Source organism: Neophocaena asiaeorientalis, unplaced genomic scaffold, assembly GCF_003031525.2.
Source record: "Neophocaena asiaeorientalis asiaeorientalis breed wild unplaced genomic scaffold, Neophocaena_asiaeorientalis_V1.1 scaffold129, whole genome shotgun sequence".
Taxonomy (NCBI): domain Eukaryota; kingdom Metazoa; phylum Chordata; class Mammalia; order Artiodactyla; family Phocoenidae; genus Neophocaena; species Neophocaena asiaeorientalis.
This window is the reverse complement of record NW_020172446.1, coordinates 1681676-1704727: the sequence shown is the minus strand read 5'-3', so window position 1 is coordinate 1704727 and position 23052 is coordinate 1681676. Positions and strand designations below refer to the sequence as shown.

General features: G+C 50.6%; 1 protein-coding gene across 2 annotated transcripts in view; it reads left to right on the top strand.

The window, feature by feature from the left end:
* The window catches only part of RHBDL3 (rhomboid like 3), a 42116-nt gene extending 24968 nt beyond the window's left edge, over nucleotides 1–17148 (top strand). For both annotated transcript variants that reach the window (XM_024737165.1, XM_024737160.1), the window contains 4 exons: nucleotides 380–492; nucleotides 5993–6093; nucleotides 13907–13967; nucleotides 16877–17148. In XM_024737165.1, the coding sequence (XP_024592933.1) occupies nucleotides 380–492; nucleotides 5993–6093; nucleotides 13907–13967; nucleotides 16877–17148 (547 nt within the window). The remainder of the gene's footprint in view (nucleotides 1–379; nucleotides 493–5992; nucleotides 6094–13906; nucleotides 13968–16876) is intronic.
* Nucleotides 17149–23052: the final 5904 nt, after the last annotated feature.

The window sequence follows — 23052 nt, the reverse complement described above, 5'->3', positions numbered from 1 at the left end:
AGTGGGAAGTGCAGACACTGCCAGTCACCCCCCAGCCCTGCACCTGTGTTCCTGTCCCAGCTGGCAGGGAGGGTGGAAGGAACACTCTAAAATGGTCTGTCTGCGTTGTAATTCCTTCCCCTCCACCCCCTAGACTGTGAGCTCCTCAAAGGCAGCTATAGGGTCTTTTTTTTTTTTAATTTAATTTTGGCCATGCAGCGCGGCTTGTGGGATCACAGTTCCCCAACCAGGGATTGAACCCGGGCGACAGCAGTGAAAGCACTGAGTCCTAACCACTAGACCACCAGGTCTCCCAGCTATAAGGTCTTGTTCACTACTGGATCCCCAGCATCGTGGCATGCTACATGAATGGATGAATGAATGTGATCTCTCTGTACAGGATAGAACACCTGGGACTCAATGTGGTGCTGCAGCTCCTGGTGGGGGTACCCCTGGAGATGGTGCACGGAGCAACCCGCATTGCGCTTGTCTATGTGGCTGGTGTCGTGGCAGGTAGGCAGGTGGGCCCCGTGTCCCCAGGGGTGAACCTCCCCAGGGCGTCTAGGAGACCCCATGAGGTCAAGCAAGCCCCAACTTCCAGAGGACCCTCACCATCCAGGCTCCTGACTACTAGGCTTGGCCTCCAGGCAAATCTCCCCACTTCCCTGGGGATACTGGGAACTGCCACCCAGAGAGGGAGGCATGTGATGACAAAGGAGGGGAGAGCACAGCATTTGGAACAGGCAGACTGACCGGAGTTTCAGTCTTCACACTGCCGTGTTGCAGCTGTGGGAACTTGGGGAAATGCCTTACCTTCTCTTGGCCCTGTTAAGCTTTAAGAGGGAACTGATGAGATCTGCCTGCCAGGTGTGAGGAAGGCGGAGTGAGGTGAAGGATGAAATAAACCGTGCAAGGGAGGTGAGATCCCTGTGGGGACATCCAAGGAGTGGGTGGAGCCAGGTGCCTGCCCTGGCCAGGCCAGCATCTGTACCCTAAGGGGGATCTTGCCTCTGCCCGGGCTGGCCCTTGATTGACCCACGGCTGGCCGGAGAGAGTCTGGCCTAGGAGGTAGTGGGCACTCGTGCCAGCTGGAGGAGTCTGGGGCCCTGGCTGGCTCAGCTCATGTGGCAGGTGATGACAGTGATCATTGTGGGCTTGAGGGTAGTGGCCAGCCCCCTATCCCCCTCCCCAGTGGCAGGGGAGGTGCACTGGGATGAGGTGGGGAGAGCAGAGCAGATTTCTACAGGAAAAGTCTGCACCAACTGGGCTTCTGAACAGAGGGATCTCCCTCGTGATGTTTCCACCTTTATCGCTGGCTTTTCTCTTTACAAGGTTTGCCGCCTCAGCTCTTCCCCCCTGACAGCTGTACCCTGGGGAGCTTTGTGTGTACGTTTAAGTAAGATCTTAATCCTTTCTGAGTGGCATTGAAGTTGTCATCAGGAGAGCAGGGCAGCGTCAGCTTTGTAAACAGTGGTCAGGCAGGGACCCTGGAGGTAAGTGGAATGACTTCAGGAATCAAAGAGGGAAGGGTCCCACCACACACCCCCATCCCATGAGAGGCTGGTCTGCTAGTTCGTGAACCCTCAGCCTGGGAGATTGGCCCAGCGCTGTCTCCTTCACTCCTGTGCTGAGGTTAAAAACTTGGCCACCTTGGACAGCACTCACACCAGCTTCTCCCAGAATCCAGCACCGTCTGCATCCTTGAAAAAAGGTCTGATGAACATCTCTGTGTGCCAGACTTACTTAGCCACTGACACACCCCTGAGTGTCGACATCTGGGGATTTAGAGCCACATTTTCCATGCCGACATACTCAGAGACCCAGATGGTTAATGGCGAGGAACAGGAAAGATGCTCGTAACACTTGCAGTTGGTAGTTAATTAGATGGGAGTGCCAGTAACCTAGAAGACAGACATAGATTCAAGATGACTCAGGCCTCGCCCAAACCAGATGACACCCAGCGGGAAGACAGTGCAGGTATCACCTCCCAGTGATGCCAGTGCAGAAGGAGATGGTGTAAAGGCAGACGGGGGCTTTCCAACTAAACCTGAGGGCGTGGGGCTGTATTGCAAAGCAAATTACACGTGCTGTTCTATCTGAGTCATTGATTCAGAGCAGAGGCATTCTGGTCACCTCACATCAAATCACTGATCTCCAGGATTGAGTTGATTGACCTGCCTGTACCCCTTCCTCCCTCTCTGCTCTGTGTGCATCCCTCCTCAGAGAAGGGGTCCTGTTCAGACAGCCAGACCCTGACCGGATAGCCGATACTTATCAGGTGCCTGTCCTGTGCGGGCTGTTTTTAATCCCCACGACAACTCCATGAGGCAGGAACTGTTAACTCTCCATCTGTTACAGATACAGAAACCGAGACTTAGGGACGCTAAGTGACTTGCCTAAGAAGATACAGTCGTAAGTGGTGGAGCTGGGCTCTAATCCAGGCTATCTGACCTCAAAGGCTGTGCTCTAACACTATCACAGTGTTACGAGAATTAAAAGGCCTTATCCTTTATGCACATAATTTGTCAGAAACCAAGGGAGGTCTTAATAGACATTGACCCCTGCTCTCTAATTCCTGCCCAATGAAAATATTCCAAATCCAAGGCCATCGCATTTTGTAACCATAATAACTAACCTCTGCTGAGCGTGTCTGGTAGTCCAGGTATGTGATAAATGGTTCACACGTATGTTATCTGCTCTTCTCATCACAACATCCTATGAGGTAGGTGCTGACACCCCCATTTTATAGGCAGTTCAAAGAGGTAAAATGACTCTATTTGCTCAGCCAAGAAGCCCTAGAACTGGGGTGGAAACCCTTCCTCTGCCCGGTGCTTGTAGCCAATGCTTGAAAGCCAACGTGCATCTCACTTCCGGCTAATGATTACAGAGCTGAGTTTAAATACTTTAAGATCCAGTCTCTTCGCTGCTCTGCCCAGCTTTATGATAGATTATATAGATCAGAAGCGATGGATGCATCCCCAGAGCCTAGCACAGGGTTTGGTACATGGTAAGCAACAAATATTTGTAAACTAAGTGAAAGAGTACATACATAGATAAAGTTGTACTGCTTAAAGGTAGATGTTCTGCCAATTTTTATTTGGATTTGTTTGGGGGTTTTTTAACGGCTAAGGGAGATGCTGGAGAACACCTGCTTTAAATTTTCCAGGCTAAAATTATCGCAGCTGTGCATAATGGCAAAGTCACCAATTCATCCCCGTGCTGGCATGGACCCAGGGTTTTGGGGGAAAATTCATAGCCCTGACTAGCACTGATCCTTTGGTTTGCTGCTGTGTACAGGTGTGGCGTGTCACTCCGGCTCGCCTTTCTCTCCCCGTCCTCTGCTCCCATGACCTCCAGGAGTTCACACTGGCCTTTATTGAACTGTGATCCATTCCGTTCATCGGGAATCCTGCCTGGCCCTGGCTTTCTGTCCTGGGATGACGTGTCTTACTTTATTGATATGCATACGTACATTTATACTTGACCTCTCTTAGTCCCTATAGTCCAGGTCTAATCTGCAGTCACTTAAGGAAAGTCTTTCTTTTTTTTTTTGCGGTACGCGGGCCTCTCACTGTTGTGGCCTCTCCCGTTGCGGAGCACAGGCTCCGGACGCGCAGGCTCAGCGGCCATGGCTCACGGGCCCAGCCGCTCCGCAGCATGTGGGATCTTCCCGGACCGGGGCACGAACCCGTGTCCCCTGCATCGGCAGGCAGACTCTCAACCACTGCGCCACCAGGGAAGCCCAAGGAAAGTCTTTCTACCACAAATGGAGGGCAGGTGGATCCAGATTGTCACCTTCCAGATTCTAGAACCAGGATCCGAACCTCAGACCCTGGATCTTAGGCCAAGACTTGGATTATTGTATTTCTGATCTGGAAGGAACCCTTGAGATGCCCTCCAGTGGGTGGCAGACTTTACTCCCCAGGTCCCATCCCCATTCAGCCAGAGCAGCTCTCTGCACCATGGGGTAGGGGTGTGAGTCAGGTTTCTTTGAAAATAGTGTCTCACTGTTCAAAAGTTAGAAAGCCTTAGACTAACCTCCTCATTTCACAGATGTGAAAACTGAAGCCCAAAGAATTCAGGAGCTGTGCCCAGGGTCACACAAGTAACCAGTCACGCCCCCATCCCATAATCCTGCCACAATCCAGACTGACCTCTGGTCCTGGGGTCAGGACTCTCATCCATCCTTAGGGTGAGGGAAAGGTCAGTGCACGGAAGCTGGACCCTGGGGGCTTCCCTGCCGCCTCCCTGTCCTGGTGGATCCCACCAGGGAGGCCAAGGGAGCAGAATCTGGCCCGGTTTGTGGGGACTCACGTGGAGGAGAGAGGCCAGCCCCGAGGAGGCTGGGGCTTCCTCTGTCCAGACGGTAGTTAATGGGCAGCCAGCCCTGTGCAGCCCTGCAGTGCAGCCTTTGCGGCCAGCCCTGCCGCCAGGGAGAGTGAGAGCGTGGGAATCCTTTGTCATGCAGATCCCACTGCCTGCCCGTTGGCCACCCTGGGATTTTTTTTTTTCTTTTTCCTGTTATATAGGGCTGACCCCATGGCTAGGCAGTTAAAAAAAAAAAAAGAAAGTTATCTGACAATAGATCAATACCTAATTAAAGCCAGAGGGAAATCATGAAAGGGGAGAAGAAAGATTTATAGTTGCCCTGGGAGGGGAGAAGGACTTGGGTGTCCTTAGTTCATAACGGTTTGTATTTTCCTGAGAGATGACATTCCCCTTGAGACTAAGAATCTGTTGTGGGGATCTCTTCCTCCGAGGATCTCAGTGAGACAAGAAGCCTTGAGAGTGGTCTGGGGGTGACGGCAAGCCAGGGAGAAGGCATATGACGTTGCAGGGGCCTCTCCACGCCCAGGGTGTCAGGCACGCTGGTTCCCGGGCCGGGCCTTGCCTCCTGCTAAGTAGTGAACCCTCCAGCCCTGTAGGGCCTGCAGAGTTGGCCTTCTGCCTGTCCCTCTTCTCTCCACCCAAGCAGCAGCTAATTGGCTCCTGAGCCTGCAGGCATTTTCCAGTGGTGATTTCTGCACACTCACCCAGGCCGGCCACCTCTCATCCTCTGAGCCCTGGGTTCTAACTCCCAGTTATTTTTAGTCTCCTGTGTCCTTCCCTGAAAGCCAAAGCATTGATCACACTTAAATGAGACCAGAACAACACATTTCCCATCTTCTTCTCTGCCCAGCTTCCCTCCCAGGATGAAAGTTTATCATCCTCCAGACCAAGAGTCTCTACCATTCCTTTCCCCCAGAGGGTATTACATCATCTTTCTCTCTTCCCCGGGACTTCTCAAGGACGTTTTTCCTCCAAAGAAGCCCCGCTCTGGAGATCCTGTTGGCCTGTTGTCATTTCACTCGGTTGGAGGTGATGCTAGGCAGGTTTTTGGATGCTGTTGAGGAGAGCGAGGGTAGAGGGTGGAGGTCGACCTCTGACCCATTTTGGGGAGTGGCTGCTAGAGAGGCCGAGAGCACACACGGGCTTTGTGTCAGGCAGACCTGGACTCATATCCTGGCTCCAGCCCTTCCTACCAGGTGACTCTGGGCTCAGCCTCATCTCTGCAGTGAGGCTACTAGTGCCTGCCTCAGAGGGTGGGCTTGAGGGTCAAAGGGAAGGATGTCTGTAAAATGCCTGGCCAGTGTCTGACACACCGTGCCCCATAAGGGGTAGCTGTTTCTGCAAGAACTACTGCTACTATTTTTGTCGTTGCTCAGAACCCTGAGATAGCACAAGGGGAGGCTGGATTGCCAGGCAAGATGATCTGGGTGGCAGAGTTCTACTTTGGGCAAGTCACTTCTCTCCTTGAGACTTTGCTTCCCGGCTGTAAAAGGAGAAGTTTGAACCAAATGGTTCTTTCGGCCATAAATGAATCTTCTAGGAAGCTCCGAGGTGACATGCGATCAAGGGAGGAAGAGAGCGAGCCTCTTGCTGTGGGGTCTCAGCCCAGAGGCTGCAGCGGCCTGGGACTGGGGTGGGGAGCCGACTCCAGCATCCTTGAGTTCTCCATCTCTCTCTGTACCAGGGTCCTTGGCGGTGTCTGTGGCTGACATGACCGCACCAGTGGTGGGCTCCTCTGGAGGGGTGTATGCGCTTGTCTCTGCCCATCTGGCCAACATCGTGATGGTGAGCACCCCCTGTCCCAGCAGCCCTCTCTTGGCCTCCCCTCTGCTGTCGCTGGGCCTGGCGTTAATCTGTTGGAGCTGGGGTTTAGATCCTCCTTCACGCTCCAGCCCGGGCTTGGCAAGCGCCAGGTGGCCTTGGCCAGTAGCTGAGTTTAAGGACACTCCTCGCCCTCTGCCGGGATACTTCCAGTGGGACCCTTCCATATATGATTCATATTTTCTCCAGCCATGGCTTTGCCCATCTTCCTATTCCAACTGTTTGCTACTCAGTGACTTTAAAAAGTTTAAATCCTTGACCACTAGCATGCGTTGTGATTGTAACTTGTTGTTTGTCATTGGCTGTTAAAAGTAAGGGGATCTTAGGGACTTCCCTAAGTGCAGTGGTTAAGAATCCGCCTGCCAATGCAGGGGACACGGGTTTGAGCCTGGGTCCGGGAAGATCCCACATGCCTCAGAGCAACTAAGCCCGTGTGCCACAACTACTGAGCCTGCGCTCTAGAGCCCGTGAGCCACAACTGCTGAGCCTGCATGCCACAACTACTGAAGCCCGCGTGCCGAGAGCCCATGCTTCACAACAAGAGAAGCCACAGCAATGAGAAGCCCGCGCACCGCAACGAAGAGTAACCCCCACTCACCACAACTAGAGAAAGCCCGCTTGCAGCAACAAAGACCCAACGCAGCCAAAAATTTAAAAAAAAAAGTAAAGGGATCTTAGAGATGATCTCATCAAAAGTCCCAAACAGGAAAGAAGGCTCTGAGAGGTTAAGTGATTTGTCCAAAGCCACAATCAAATCTGTGGCAAAATGGGGACTTGAACCCACATCTCCTGGCAGTCATTCTAGTGTCGCTCTCCTCCACCAGCCCTTCAAAGCGACTGGATGCCGTCATTCCATTTCTCATGCTCTTCCTTGCCTTTTCCTGAAGAGCAATCTAGTGTAACTAGCTAAGAGCAGGAGCTGTTATTCCTCCCAGATCTGAATCCCAGCTCCCCACTTCCTAAAGAGTGACCTTGGGCAAATGACTTTACTGCTTTGTGCCTCAGTGTCTACATCTGTGAAATGGGATGAGATGGGATCAATGACATAAAGTGAAAATAACCACTCAGTCTAAGTGTGAACTTAATTCCTGACTCCCCACGGAAGAGGCCGGGGTAGACTCAGAATAGAGACAGGATCTTCAAGGCAAGCGATTGGAAGCCACCTGATAGTCTCAGAGGAGGTCAAGACGGCCTCCTTGTTTTAGAAGCAGTCTGAAGTTTGGAGGCTGAAAGAGGAGTCACTGGCAGTGCTTGGCTCACCCTGTCTGATGCCCCCACTTGCCCAGGAGCCTCCAAGCAGAGCCCAGATCTTACTCATCTTTTCCCCAGTGCCTGGAATAGGGCTGGACACATGGCAGAGGGTGCCCACTAAATTGGGGGGAAGAAGGGAGAGAAGGGCCGGAGGGAGGGCAGGAAGGGAGTAGCTTCTCTTTGGGGTCTTCTTGCTCTCACCTCTCTCCTCCATCACTGTCGTCACCCACGTGGCAGATGTGTGAATGCTCAGTGACAGCAGTTTATGGAGGTCTTGGAAACACAAATCTTAACCACTGGACCTCCAGGGAAGTCCCACCCCCATTTCTTCATTATTATTGCCTCTGTCACCTAGCCTGCTCCTCAGCACCATCCCCTTTCTTTGCACCAAAGTCCCCTTTGTACACTGAGAGAGAAAGAGAGCTACAGCAGGGGCGGGTGGGTGTGTGACAGTATGTTTACACACGGGGTGCTTGGCTTGGTCTGCTAAACACCTGGGAGCCCAGGGCCGCCTCACATTGGCTCTTTAAATGGGTCATTCTGTATCAGTGCCACAGCTTTCCCCAGATACAGCTTTTCCTCTGAATTCTGCTTCTGCCACTCCCCCCTCCCCCTGCCCCAATTCCTTTCTGCAGGGGGAGGAAAGGCCACCCTCCCCTTCCCCTTCCCCCCAAGGTGCATCTGTGTATGAAGGGGATGAGCCAGCACAACTAAGGAAGAAGAAGCAAACAGGACTTCATAACGATGACCTTTTCCACCCCTTCCCACCGCCTGGGAAGCGGCCCCGATGCCCCAGAAGTTCCTGTGGTGAAGGCAGACCACCTCTAGGACCCGGACCGAGGGCTGGGGCATGGGGTTGAGGAGGGGGGTGTGAGAGCAGTTTTCTTCCAGTTTATGTTTCTTTCTGCAAGTAGCCTGTGGCTGTGCAGATGAGCTGTCCCACCCAAGAGCCCAGCGGTCTTACAGAAGGACGTGGCTTTCCCTGACCAACGGGGAGCTTTGGGGTCCCCTGGAGTGTGACATAAGGTAGCCTTTCCCTTAGAAAGTTGTGTGGTGCTTATTGGACAGTGAAAAACAGTCACTTCCTCCTTAGGTCAGTTTCCTTTCATCAAGAGGCTGTCTTTACCCAAGCTAGCTCAGTGCCCAGCAATTCAGAGACACATTAGGACACACCATATGAAATTGCTGTTTCTGTGGGTCAGAAGCATTTAGGCATTGGCAATTTCATGTGGTTCAACCTAATAGATAGACTATCGATTTGTTTTTCCCCAGAATGTTAGCAAATGTGTGGGGAGAGTTCTTTTTTTTTTTAATTTTTATTTTATATTGGAGTATAGTTGATTTACAGTGTTGTATTAGTTTCAGGAGTACAGCAGGGACTTCCCTGGCTGTCCAGTGGTTAAGACTCTGCACTTCCACTGCAGGGGCCAGGGGTTCGATCCCTGCTCGGGAAACTAAGATCCCATATTCCACTCGGCCAAAACAAAAAAAAGAGTATAGCAAAGTGACTTAGTTATACATATACATATATCTATTCTTTTTCAGTTTCTTCATGGCTCACGGGCCCAGCCGCTCCGCGGCATGTGGGATCCTCCTGGACCGGGGCACGAACCCATGTCCCCTGCATCGGCAGGCGGACTCTCAACCACTGTGCCACCAGGGGAAGCCCTATATATTTTTATACATATAATTCCTTATCTTTATAAATTCCACCTGATATCTGTACAGAGAATAATCTGAAAATGTGTCCTTTATGCTTCAGATAAAATGTTGATACATTACAGATACATAACAGAAAAATGTTGAACACTTCTGTTCTCAGGACTCTGTTTAAGTGAGAGATTCTGCCTTAAATTAAAGTATGTCTTATTTTTCATAAAAAACACTCTGAGTTTCAAAACGCTTGTTTACATCAAGGGAATAAATCTAAAAAATATTTCAGCAGATGATCTGGATGGCATTAAAGACCTGTAATCAAGACTTCTTATTTTAAATTCTAGCAGTATAAAGGCACACATAATTGAATAATTTATTAATTGCTTTTTGCTGGGGCCCATAGGACAGAGTTTCATTTTTATTTATTTATTTTTAATTTTTAAAAATTTATTTATTTTATTTTATTACTTATTTTTGGCTGCATTGGGTCTTTGTTGCTGTGCGTGGGCTTTCTCTAGTTGCAGCGAGCCGGGGCTACTCTTCGTTGTGGTGCGCAGGCTTCTCATTGCGGTGGCTTCTCTTGTTGTGGAGCACGGGATCTAGGTGCACGGGCTTCAGTAGTTGCGGCACACGGGCTCAGTAGTTGTGGCCCGCAGACTCTAAAGTGCAGGCTCAGTAGTTGTAGCGCACGGGCTTAGTTGCTCCGTGGCATGTGGGATCTTCCCAGACCAGGGCTCAAACCCGTGTCCCCTGCATTAGCAGGCGGATTCTTAACCACTGCGCCACCAGGGTAGCCCTCATTTTTAAATATACAAGATATTTTCTTTAACTTTGCCCCATATGATAGATGTTTTTCTAAAACATTTGAGATCTAAATTTTTGCAAATGGAACCATACTGTCAAAGCACAAGGAAAGATTGTTGTCGAAAAGTCACAGAAGATTTGTTATAAGGTTCATTTTATTAAGTAAAAATCCTTCTGTAGGATTTTTACTTAATAAAATGTAATTTTATCTGTGTCGTGCTTTCTTTTTTATCTGTGTCACGCTTTCCTTGTTTCCTGTGTTGGGTTTTCTTGAAGTGATTTGACAAGAAATTGTTTCCACTGGGGTTATGTAAAGCCGTCTGGGAACAGAACCTCTCCTGGGTTTCAGCCTCTGAGCTCTTGACTGACTGGGTGAGCAAGATGCCTAGGGGACTGGTTACTGCCTTGTTTGTCGTTTGTGAGTTACCATCTCACCCTGTGAGGCTCTGGTAGAGAATGAAATTAAAGGACCTGAAAAAAGTTTATATTCCCCAGGGGCCTGCAGGCTTTTCAACATTTATAGCAGCAGCAGCGCTGGCTCTGTGTGAGATTTTTTTCCTTCTCTCCTGTTGTTTCACTGTGCTTATTTTATTGGAGGGAATAATGGGGAGGAGGGGGGGAGATGAGGCAGCTGGGGGAAAGGAGTGACTTTCTAGTTTAACCCCTCAGCTGCTGGAAGGCTGCTCATTTACTGATGTTTGCTCAGCTCTGGGGGCAGCCAGCATGGACAGACAGAATGTGACCCTGCCTTGGAAGTGTGGGCGGACAGAGCCCTGGACTGGGAACCCTGTCAAGCTCGACATTTACTCACTGTGACCTTGCACTTGCCCACCTGGACCCTCAAGTGCAGATCAGAGTGGGATGACTAGATCAGCTTGGCAAACTTCAGAGCCTTCCAGGGCTCGGCAGGTATGGTAGATGAAGCTGGTCCTGGGAGCCATGTTGCAAAACTGGAGCCCCCCGGCCTCCTCCAAGGTCATTGAGAGTCTGAAGCTTCTTTTAAAAAAATTTTTTTTATTTTTATACAGTTTTTAAAGGTTACTTTCCATTTACAGTTATAACAAAATATCGGCTATATTATACAATACATCCTTGAGCCTGTCTTACCCCCTAATAGTTTGTACCTTCCACTCCCCCATCCCTATATTTCCCCTCCCCCCTCACTGGTAACCACTCATTTGTTCTCTGTGTTATATTCACTAGTTTGTTGAATTTTTTTAGATTCCACATGTAGGTGATATCATACAGTATTTGTCTTTCTCTGTCTGACTTAGCAGAGATTCTGAAGTTTTGAAGCCGCTCTGCAGGGCAAACTCACCATCTTTGCCCCAGGTCCAGATACTATCAGGCACTTAGATGACTCTTACCACGTGCCAGACAGTGTTCTTCTTTACACATATTAATTCATTTCACCTTCGCAACAAACCATGAGGTGGGTAATGAGTTAGGTACTGTTGTTATCTCAGATTTACAAATGAGGACACTAGAAAAAAGGAATTCTGAGCCACCACACCAGTGGTCTTGCCAGACCAAAAATACAGACAGTGCTTTTTTAGACAGGTCCCAGATAGGGCCCAGAGGGACCTGGACCTCAGCTGAAGGAGAGAGCGGCCAATACATTCTAGACTTAACTCTGCCTGATACTGTCACTCAGAACACAGTGAAAGAGACTTCAGGTAAAATATTCAGAGGGTTGTTTTTTTTGTTTGTTTTTTTGCGGTACGCGGGCCTCTCACTGTTGCGGCCTCTCCCGTTGCGGAGCACAGGCTCCGGACGTGCAGGCTCAGCGGCCATGGCTCACGGGCCCAGCCGCTCCGCGGCATGTGGGATCTTCCCGGACCGGGGCACGAACCCATGTTCCCTGCATCGGCAGGCAGACTCTCAACCACTGCACCACCAGGGAAGCCCCTTCAGAGGGTTTTTATGAGGAAAAGGGATCTTAGAAGTGTTCCATATCCATATGAATCGCCAACTGTCCACAGAACTCTTTCTATTTTGCAAAACAAAAACTCTGTACCCATTTAACAACTTCCATTCCTCCCTCCCCCAGCTCCTGGAAACCCCTATTCTACTTTCTGTCTCCATGAATTTGACTACCTCTGTAGTCTGTACCTCGTACAAGTGGAATCAAACACTATTTGTCTTTTTGTGAGTGGCTTATTTCACTTAGCGTAATGTCTTCAAGTTTCATTCAAGTTGTAGCATGTGTCTTGGTTTCCTTCCTTTTGAAGGCTGAGTACTATTCCATTGTGTGGATACACCACCTTCTGTTTCTATATTCATCCATCCATGGACGCTTGGCTGGCTTCCACTTTTTTGGCTGTTGTGAATAACACTGCTGTGAACATGGGTGTCACATTTAAGGGAGAATGACAACCCATGGGTGGACCTCACAGGGAGACAAAGCCTGCCTGGACAATAGCAGGAAGAACTTTTCAGTGAGTGGAGCCCCTTCACGGGGCTGCTTCAGGACGTGGTGAGTTCCTGGTCACAGGGGCTGGAGGGCCATCTTGTCAGCTTGTTGGCAGGGGTGTCCCTTTGGGTGGAGATGGCCCATCAGGTGACTCCCAAGGACCCTCCCATCCTTGGGCTTCATCTTGGAGAGGAGCTGAGGGGCCACTGACCTTCGGCCAAATGAGCTAGCTCGGGTTAGGTGGCCAGATCCGGCGGAGGGCACCAACTCCCGTTTTGTTGCCTGTCTCCCAGCGAGGGTCCCCTGGGGGCAGATGCCAGCAGGTGACAGTGTTGTCCTGCCGTCTGCTCCTTTAGCACAGAACATGTCAGCAAGCAGAGGTTAGACTCCCCCACCTAAAGAGGGGCCGTGTGTCACTCACCTCGCCTTTTGTGAGGTTCAGGTCATTGAGGAATAATAGGGAATAACAGGGAGGCAAAGGGCAAGAAGCCGAATGTGGCAGGATTTCTCTGTCTTTTGGCAGCTTCCCGCATCCTGCTTGGTCCAGTGAAGCTTCCATAGACATTATTGTACATGCCAGTGTTCAGGGCCTCTGTCAAGTTTCACGCATGGGTCCCCCAATGTCAAAGGAGTTCAAGACGTGCCCCTGAGCTGGGCCTGGGCCAGGCAGCGGAAGCAGGGGAGGTGGGTGGGAGGGAACAGAAGCCCTCGCTGTCCCCACTTGCCTCCTACCCTAGGACTGATGTGTTCCAGGAAGATTCCAGGCTCATTTCTGCTTCTGGGTAAATGGAATCGAGCTTTGAAAGCGCTGCAGGAGTGCCCCTCAAAGGAGCCCTGTGGCGCAGTCTTTTGTAAATTGAACAGTCCTTTCATAAAGTGAGTAATTGTACTCGATTATCTGCTTTGGAGGTTCAGAGTTTCAGAGATTCTCAGGGGAAAGAGGGATTTGTCTGAAGGCCGTCTGGCCCACCCCATTTCCAATGCCTGATTCTCTTGAGCATCCTCTCTGAGTGATGCGAAGCCCCCATTGAACCCCTCGATGTTGGGAAACTCACCATCCCGTGGATCACTTCATCTTTGTTTGGACAGCTCAGCTTATTAGAAATGAAAGCTTATCCTGAGCTTAAAAAAAAAATCTCTGAAGTTTTCATCCATTGAGTCTTCCGCTTACAGGTTACACTGAATATACCCTTTCCTGCGTTGACTCACTTCATACTTGACGGCAATGAATTTGACCCCGAGTCGTCACCTCATTCGTTCCTCAGATGGAGGATTTTGAGTTCTTTTATCATCCTGATGGCTCTGCTTTAACTTGGCTTGCTTTGCTTTCCTGCATCCCCTTGCAACCGTGGGACCCAGCAGTTGAGGCAACCGTCAAGACATCTGTGTGAGGGAAACAAGGACTGTCATCTCCCAGGATCTAGATTCTCTTCCTCTGTTCGTGCAGCTTGAGAGCTTTTATGACACTAATAAACTTACCATTGCCTGAAATCTCAAAGCCATGCTGGTGTGATCTGGGACAAAACCACAACCGGCTCATTCAGGATTTAATGGAGATGATTTGTTTAAATGTCAGGTTTTCCTAAGCGGGTTCCCTCTGCAGAGGAGTGGTCTGATCTGGAACTAATGGAACTCTGTCTCCTTTTTCCCTAGAACTGGTCAGGCATGAAGTGTCAATTCAAGCTGCTTCGGATGGCTGTGGCCTTGATCTGTAGTAAGTTCTGACGGGGCAGGCTGGGGGAGGGGAGCCCTGTACTGGGCCTGGGGGATGTAGAGACGGCACAGTCCCTGCCCTTCTGGGACTTGTGGTCAAAAAGAAAAGGGAGACGTGTCCACAATGTGCAACATGGTAGGGATGTTATGAGAGGGTCTGGCCTACGATGCTGCTACCTAACCTTTCTTCAACTTTTCACTGATGTATAATCTGCAAACGGGAAAGGGCATGCAGGATTAGTGTCCAGCTCAATGGTCATACCAAGAAGAATAACCTTTTCTGGCTTTTATTTCTTTTTATTTCAAAAAAATTTCTGGTTTCAGTATTTTTATTTAAAAAAATGTTTTTCCTTCCAGCTTTCTTGAGATGTAGTTGACATACAGCCCTGTGTAAGTTTCAGGTGTACAGCGTGATGATTTGACTTACACCCATCATGAACTGGTTAGTACAGTCAGTTTAGCGAACATCCGTCATCTCATACAGATGAAGAATTAAAGAAATGGAAAAAAAATATTTTTTCCTTGTGAGAAAAATAACTTCTTCACCTTTTGGGTCATGGAGTTGATCCTTTGAGATCTCCTCGGAAGCTTCTCCTTGGAAGCGCACACACACACACACATGCACACACTCTAAAACTCGCAGTTCAGCAGGTTCACAAACTGTAGCTAATCCATGAACCCCCGTGAACAGGTGCCATGGGGGCCTTAGTTGGGAGAAGTCAGTCCACCTGCATTTTGAGTGTGAAAGACAGGCAGGTGTTTGCCAGATAGACAGGATGCAGGAGGACACTTAAGGTGCAGCGGGAACAAAGACACGGGTGGGTGAAGGGTCATGGCTGGCAAGTCAGTTAACAAAACTGCCCCAGGAGGTTCAGGACTGTGTGTGATTATGTAAGAGGTCATTGGAGTCAGATCATGGAGGGATTTAAATGCAAAGAGAAAAATTGGGCTTCATTTTGAATGTACTGGGAGGCCACTGGAGGCCTTTAAACAAGAGAGAGACTGACGGTTTTGAGTTTGCAGTCACTCATCAGGCTGCAGGATGCAGAGGATGTTGAGTGAGGGGGATGACACCAGAGGCCAAGAGGCTCATTGTGAGATGGGAAAAATGAGTCTGAACAGAGGAGAGAAGAGGGACACACAGACTCTCATTCAGTCCCCAGAACATGGCTATGAAGAGTGGATTATTGTCAGGCTTAATTTACAGGCTCAGAGCGTGAAGTTCCTTGCCTGGGGTCACCCGCCCTAGAGGTGGTAGAGCCAGTGTTCAGAGCCAGCCTGTGTCATCTCTAATGCCCCACACTTCAGCCAGGCTGGGCAGGAGCTCCTGGACTGTGCCTGGGTCAGCTACCTGCTGTGTGGGGAGGAGGAAGACTGAGCCAGAACAAAGGAGCAGGGGCCTGGGTGGGCTCCACTTAAATCCACTTTTACATCCCTTGTACCCCTGGCGTTCAGGGCCCTCTGGTCTCCGTTTCCTGGATGGGGTTGGAGGATCTCTAATCCCAGAGAGGAACTTCCAGCCCTAAAACTCACAGAATCTTTGAGCCGGGGCCATGGTGGGCCGTGGGGGGGCAGTGGGCTGGGAGCAGTTGGGGAGCATAGCCTCCAGTTTGCTCAGACTGAGTTTGTCTGTTTGCAAGGAAAGGAACAGAATGATGTCTTGCTGTTTAGAAGAATCCAACTCCAAGCAGCATAAAAACTGAAATGTGGTTTTGGAGCTGGAACCAATGCCATTCAAACCTCGTTTGCGGACCGCAGGGCCTGTGAAGCAAAGGCAGGAAGATGCCCCAGGGCCTGGGGAGGCGTGTGGGAGGGCACTGTGGGCGTCCCTCGCCGCTCCTTTTCCGCCATCTATTGGCCACCCCTGGAGTTGCAGGATCCAGGCCAGGAGGCTGGGCAATTCCCCGGGGGAAGGATCATCCCTCGAGGTGCTGGCATCTCTGGGACGGTTAGTGTGGAGAGAGGTGCCCTGGTTAATTAACTGGTAACGAATAAGTAGAAAATTCCCCTCAAAGGCTTTAGTCTGTCAAATAGGGATAAGAATCCCCACACTTGGTGTTTTTTGGGTGGTAGGTAATGAAATGGCACAATTTCCCAGCACTTATCCTTTCAAGAGAGTACATCCCCATTGGACTGGCCAACCCAAGAAGTTCGTGCAAGAACGATGGATTGGAGAGCGGGATGGGGGCGTTTAGAATCCGTTAAGGTTAAATTCCAGCACTTTGTTGGGATTGTTTATTTCCATTCCTTCTTTGCCCTTCTTTCCCTTCATCCCTTCCTTCCAACCACAGAAGCACTGGTTCTGAGGGTTCTTTAAGGGTTTTGAACTAGTACATGAAGACACTTTATAAAATGTAAAGGGCTAGCACGTATTGAGGTTGTTATCAATGTCCCGGCCGTGCAGCCTGGTACCTAGAGGCTGAGACTTGATACAGATGGGGAAACTGAACCTGCAGGACTCACACCTGCAGGGGTGCAAGGGCCTTTGGGCTTCTGCACAGAGCTGTCCCCTCTGCCTGGAACGCTCTTCTTAGGGTCTTCTCTTGATATTCAGATGTCAGTCCTTTAGGAAGATCTGATTCCCCAAACTAAAGAATCCCCCTCCTTAAATGTGGCCTTGATTTTAAATCACCTATTTTTCCCCCATAGAATTTCTTTTACTGAAATTATCTTACATACGTAACTATATGCTGGTCCATCTCCAGACCCTGTGAGCTCTAGGAGGACAGAGGTTTGTGTATTATCGTCACGATTATATTTCCAGTGCACAGAGCAAACAGTGCTTGGCCTGATGGGTAGTGAATGCATCAGTGGGTGGACGGCTGGATGAATGGATGGACTGCAAGGCTTCCTGCTCAGCCCCCGCCCCGTGGCCCTCCTGTGACTTCTTTGTGCTTCCTCCCCTTGCAGTGAGTATGGAGTTTGGGCGGGCCGTGTGGCTGCGATTCCACCCATCAGCCTATCCCCCGTGCCCTCACCCGAGCTTCGTGGCGCACTTGGGTGGCGTGGCTGTAGGCATCACCCTGGGCGTGGTGATCCTGAGGAACTACGAGCAGAGGCTGCAGGACCAGTCGCTCTGGTGGATTTTTGTGGCCATGTACACCGTCTTTGTGCTGTTCGCTGTCTTCTGGAACATCTTTGCCTACACCCTGCTGGACTTAAAGCTGCCGCCGCCCCCCTAAGGGCCTGGAGGACCTTGGTCGGGGAGGGGAGGGAGAAGCAGTCGGGCAAGGAGCAGCCGTGTTCTTCTTCTCATCACCAGCTCAGTGAGGCCAGGGAGGCGAGGACGAGAGACGCTGGGCCGCTGTAATATTTGTGTTCCGATTTGAACAGAGTGGAGGCATTTTTCTGAAAGGCACCTGTTGGAGGGTTTGGATGTGGCTTCTGTAGTTTTTCTAGATTGTTCTGAAAACCTCGGGCCAGGGTGAAGGCCTGGGGTGAGATGAGAGTGGCCGTCCCCCTGGGCTGGGCGTGTCCCATGTGTACAGGGGTCCCCTCCCTTGTCATAGACTGGGCACCAGCCTTCTCACTCATCGCCACCCTGAGACACCTAAGCGCGTAAGGAGGGCCTGAGTCTGTAGTAGCCAGGCAGGCCCTTGTCCAGCCCAGAGGTCACTGTGGGCCAGGAAGTGTTCCCTCCATAGCTGTTGGTTCTGGAGCTCTAGAGTGGAAGGGAGCCTGGTGGTGGAGGACATGTCGACTTTGGTCTGGGGGGCCCAGGGTGCCCTCCCATGCATGTCAGTGGGTGCTGGGATGTGGCCTCTAGTGCCTGGGGTGGGGTGGGCAGAGGAGGCCAATTCTGTAACTCCAGGCCCCACCTTTGCCCTGCAGGTACCCAGCGAGAGGAACCCAAGTGGGAGGGAATAAACTTTGTACCAAGTTCCCCCCCGAGGAAGGGTATCCGCTTTGGGTGTCTCCTGGGTGCTGACATCTCACACCAGTGCCCCAGCATCCATACCCTTATGTTCAGGGCCTTTTCCTCCCCTTCCACTGCCCTGACCCCCCAATGTGCCTGTCCTTTGTTTATAGAGCCAGTGTTCTGATACGTGTGTGCATGTGTGAGTGTGTGCGTGTGCGTGTGCGTGTGTGTGTGGTCTGGTGGGCGGATGCACGTGGGATGGGAAAGACAACGTGAGGCCAGTTGGAGGCAGCAGAGGAGGCTGTGAGGGGCAGAGGGGGATGGGGCGGGAGTTTGCATGAGAGGAAGGAGGGTGCTGAGAGATGGGAAAAAGCTTGCCCCCTTCTTTCTTGCTTTCCTCAGAGAGGCTACTGGGCTTTCTTGCCTTTCTCAGAGAGGCTCCCGGGAGCCTCTCTGAGAATCACTGACCGTGGGAGACTTGCCGTGGTGGAGGGAGACCTCGGGCCTTTCCAGGGACCCTCAGGATGCTGAGGTTTTCCTCGCCTTTGCCAAGTTCTGCTCCAATTCCCATCTAGAATAGACTCCCTATCTGAAAAGGTTCTGTTGTATCTCCCTTAGGAGCCTTGGGGGCGCAGGAGAGGCTGGAGCAGGAATGTTGAGGCCAAGTGCCCTTTTGAGTTGAGGGCACAGGAGGCTACAGAAAAGGAACTCAATTCAGATGGAAAACTACTCCTGGAGAAGAACTGTAGGGTGCTTGGGTGAGTGTCAGAGGTGAGGGCAGCCCGTAGACTCAGAGCTGGGAGGGAATACGGAGATGATCAAATCCATCCCCCCACCCATTACACAAGTGGCAAACAAGGCTGAGGCATCGACCCCTGATAGAAGCTTGTGCCCACCCTGAGGGGAGGGTGTGGGGAGGATGGCGTTTGACAAACTACGCCATTCCCTTTCTACCGCTCTGGGAACTCACAGCCACTGACAGCCCAGAGGCTGCGTTCGTGCAGGGATGGGGCAGCCACATGCCTGACAGAGCCCTTAAATATACCAAGGTCCAGAGTCAGCCAGGCCAAGCATTTGGGGGTCTTGGGCCACTGTGATCGCACGTAAATGGTCAGGGGTCTTCCTAGCCAGGGACACCCCCAAGCCATGCCAAGCCCTTCCCTGGCTTTGCCCAACAATAGATGGTTCTGGTCCCCGCGTCTGGCTCCCGAGGTCCTGCTGCACTTGTGCCAACGCTGTGCTGAGGACTGCCAGCCCCAGGGTGGGGGGTGAGCCTGGGTGTGGCTGAGCTGTGCCAGTCTGTGCCCTGCCAGCCACTCTCTGCCCTCCTGAGAGACAGCTGTAGCTGGAAGAGTCTGCTTCTTAGGAGACTCTGAGCTGGAATGGGGGCCAAGAGGCTCGGGTGAGGATGGGGGCGGGGCTCAGCCCTGGGCTGCCGCCACTGCTAACCCTGAGTGGCGCTGTCCTTTCCTGGAGGGACAGAAGCTGCTGGTGCCTGGCTGCAAGGCAGGGGCTTCCCCTCCAGACCCTGGCACCTGAGAGCTCTGGGATGTGGGTGGAGGAGGCAGAGAGGGGCCTTCTTGTTTGGTGCGGCCTGGAGAGGGGCAAGAAGACTGTGAACCAGAAGAGTCTAGAAAGCCCTCAGAGAAGTACCCAGTTCCTTCAGAGTTTCAGATGGAAGCCTGTTACCGAGATGGACTGCCTGAGGCGGAGGTCCTGCCTCCCATCCTGTTAAGTCTGCCCTGCAAGGTCTGGGATGCGCTGAGGGAGCCTCGTCCACACCTCAGGCCTCCAGCCCCAGCTGCTCCCTGTCCAAAAACAGCCCTGAAGTTCTTTGCTGTGCTCAGCGCCCACCTGCACCGCCTCTCCCAACCATCGCTCCAAGCAAGACTGCCCAGTGATGACGGCAGTCACTCCACACCACTCAGGTCTCCAACCCAGGGCCGGGAGACAGCTGTCCGGTAAGAAGGCTTTACTTTTGGAGTCTGGCTTTTTCCCCGGCAAGTCCCTCTGTTCCCGAGCTCCCAGCACCTGCCAGCAGCACGTCCCCGTCGTCCTCCGTCCTCCCTCCTCTAGTATGGCCACCTGGCCAGGGTGCTGGGAAGCAGAGGGTAGAGTGAATCTTCAGGCTGTGGAGGCCAGTTGCCTTTCATCCGCAGGCTCCAGAGATTGAAAGCTGAGCTTCCCCAAACAGCAGCCCTAGACTCACTCCCTCCCTCCCTAAATGCAAGAGGAATCATGGAAACTGGGGAAAGGAAAACAAACCTTCAGAGGAGAAATTTCGTTTTAATGACACCATTCATCATTCATTTTTTAATTAGGAAAAGCTCCCTAATGAGCCGCTTTTGACAGCTAATGGGATTCTCAACTTCCATGAGGATCATTCTTGCCCAGAGGATTAGGGGAGTTGCTGCTCGCCAAGCCTGGATCTTCTTTCCCCAGTGTCCAATTTAGTTTGCAAATAATGATGATTCCCGGGTGCAGTGGAAACCCTTTCCTGACATCATTCATGTTGCTCCCAGTGCTGGCTGGAAAGCTCTGAAACTCCTCTGCCTTAAAAAACTGCCCAACACTGATCTTCCTCTGCCCAGGACTTGAGTAAGTGGAAACAAAAAACACAAGCTGCAATGTTTGTTTCGAAATATTTTTATATTGTGTATATTGTGTATATTTTTGTTGTAACATATTATTTGAGCACAGATTCCATTAAAGATTTTTTTTTTTTCTTTAAGCCATTGGTTATTCAAGAAGTGACCTGAAGGGCTGGCATTGGACTCTATTTCATCTCAGTTTGGGTTAGGGAGGGGGAGAGTGTGGACAGCAGTGGGGGTGGGTCTACGATGTATGCGCTACAGATGGGGCATCCGTGCTCCGTGCTGGTGTTTCCAGCTCGGTGGTTCTTCCTTTTTTTTTTTAATATAAATTTATTTATTTATTTATTTTGGCTGCATTGGGTCTTCGTTGCTGCGCGCGGGCTCTCTAGTTGTGGCGAGCCGGGGCTACTCTTCGTTGCGGTGCGCGGGCTTCTCATTGTCGTGGCTTCTCTTGTTGCGGAGCACGGGCTCTGGGCTCCAGGGCTTCAGTAGTTGTGGCACGTGAGCTCAGTAGTTGTGGCTCACGGGCTTAGTTGCCCCGCGGCGTGTGGGATCCTCCCGGGCCAGGGCTCGAACACGCATCTCCTGCATTGACAGGTGGACTCTTAACCACTGCGCCACCAGGGAAGCCCAGCTTGGTGGTTCTTAACGTTTCTTGAATTACTGAGTTCTTTTGACTGGTTGATGAAAGCACGATTTCTCTGCCCATAAAAATGCACAGATAGACAATTTTGTGTACGATTTGGGGGGAAAGGGCTGTGAATAAGGAAACTCATCCATAGTTTCAGGTCAAGAACCTCTGTGCCAGCTGTCCTGGTGGGTGCCCTGCCTTCCCCTTCCACTCTTACACGGTACCCCAATGAGAGCTTAATATTTTGACTATTATTATTGGGGGAATTGTCTTCAAAATATCCTAGGTACTTCCTTTTTTACCCCAATGACCTAGTCTTTAGGTCTTTCTAGAGGCTGTCAGTACCCTGATCTTGAGAAGCGATTAGGAATGTTCTCAGGGTAAAAGGGCATGGACAGTTCACATACAGAACGGGAAAATAAGAGGAGCATTAAGCGTTAAGGTAGAGTCTGGTGCTTGGTAAGTTTAACAATCGAGTGGGCTTTGAATGGATGAAACCTGAGAAGGTGATCCGTTCTCACCAGTTTTTCTAAGCTGATGGCAGTGTATGTAGTTTTGCCATTCATAACTTTCGCTGGAGGATTAAACTACCCTGTTAAATTCACTGTGGGAGTTGTTTCCCTTAAATGTTTTCACATCAGTCTCCTGTGTATCATTTACAAATATTTTAAAATGCTTTCTGGAATGGCAGAAGTCACCCCAGAACAAACTTGAGAGCAGGGTTCAGCCTAAAGGTCCAGGAACCCACTTCTGTCTGGAGTGTGGAGAACTGACTCTCCTAGAAGGAAAGTCTGGACCCTGTCAGCAGCCGTGTTCCCAGGACTCAGTTCCAGGTTCCGACACCCGAGGCAGTTAAAGGTAAGCTCCCTGGCAGCCAAAAGTCGTTAAGCCAGCTTTGGACTTGGCCTCTTAGCACTTCCTTCTTCACTCTTCGGCTTCCTCCCTTCCTCCCTTCTACCATTAAGTAATGGGAAGATTCTTTCTTCCCATTACTTAATGTTTACCGATAATGAGGTAATTATGAAGACCATTTACTGGGTACCTACTACGTGCCAGGGCACTGGGCGAGAGGCACTTTCAATCTTACTCTCATTTAATTGCAAAGCTACTTGGTGTGAAGTGGGTATAAGTACACCCGTATTGACACTTGAGGGGAAGGCTTAGAGAAGTTCAGTAACTTGCTAGTAGGATCACACCCAAGACTGCCTGCTTCCAAAGTTCGTGTCCTTAGCCTTCGGGTGTTTGTACAGAACTTTGAGGACACTAAGTTTGTAGAAGCATCAGGGTGTTTGTTTAAAGAGCCAGTCTCATTGCCCTGGGCCTAGGGCCATCGGTCACAGCCGTGAACCTTGGAACATTAACTCGGTGTTCACTTAACAGGATCTCCGTTTTGTCAGCCCTCCCAGAGGTAGGTCACAAGAAAATCAGCAGCTATCACCCCCTATCACCCCCCAATTTCCAGAATCTAGCATTTATGCCAGCGCAGAGTGGTACGAAGTCCATGAGGCACATTTAAGAAGTTTAGCAGCTATAGGACTGGAGCTGCTTTCTTAGACCTCCAAATGGAAAGACTTCATTGAAGCCAGTGGGGTTTCCATTACTAAGAAGGCACATGGTTAGGAAAATGTAGTCCTAGTAACTGAATCTTATTTCTGAGATGCCTGCAGGCTTTTCTGGCATCTGGTATAAGGGATCCTCTGGTAAAGGAGAGGCATTCTGTCGTGGTTAATAATGAATGAGAGTGAAAGGAATTGACTTGGGTTATTGAGTTCGAAAGGTAAACTTTACTGGACAATGAATAAAACATTGTGATGGAAATTGCTCCTACACTCTGCCTGATGCCTCCTGCAAGCTGCAGAAAGGTGTCTCCCAGCAGGTGATCTGATTTTCTTCAACAAATTCCTTAGCCTAACGAGTATAATTTCCCCCATAAACTTGTTGTGAGTTAATAAAAATGTCAGGCTGGAGAATTGAGCTCACTGAATAAAAATGACTGTGCTGG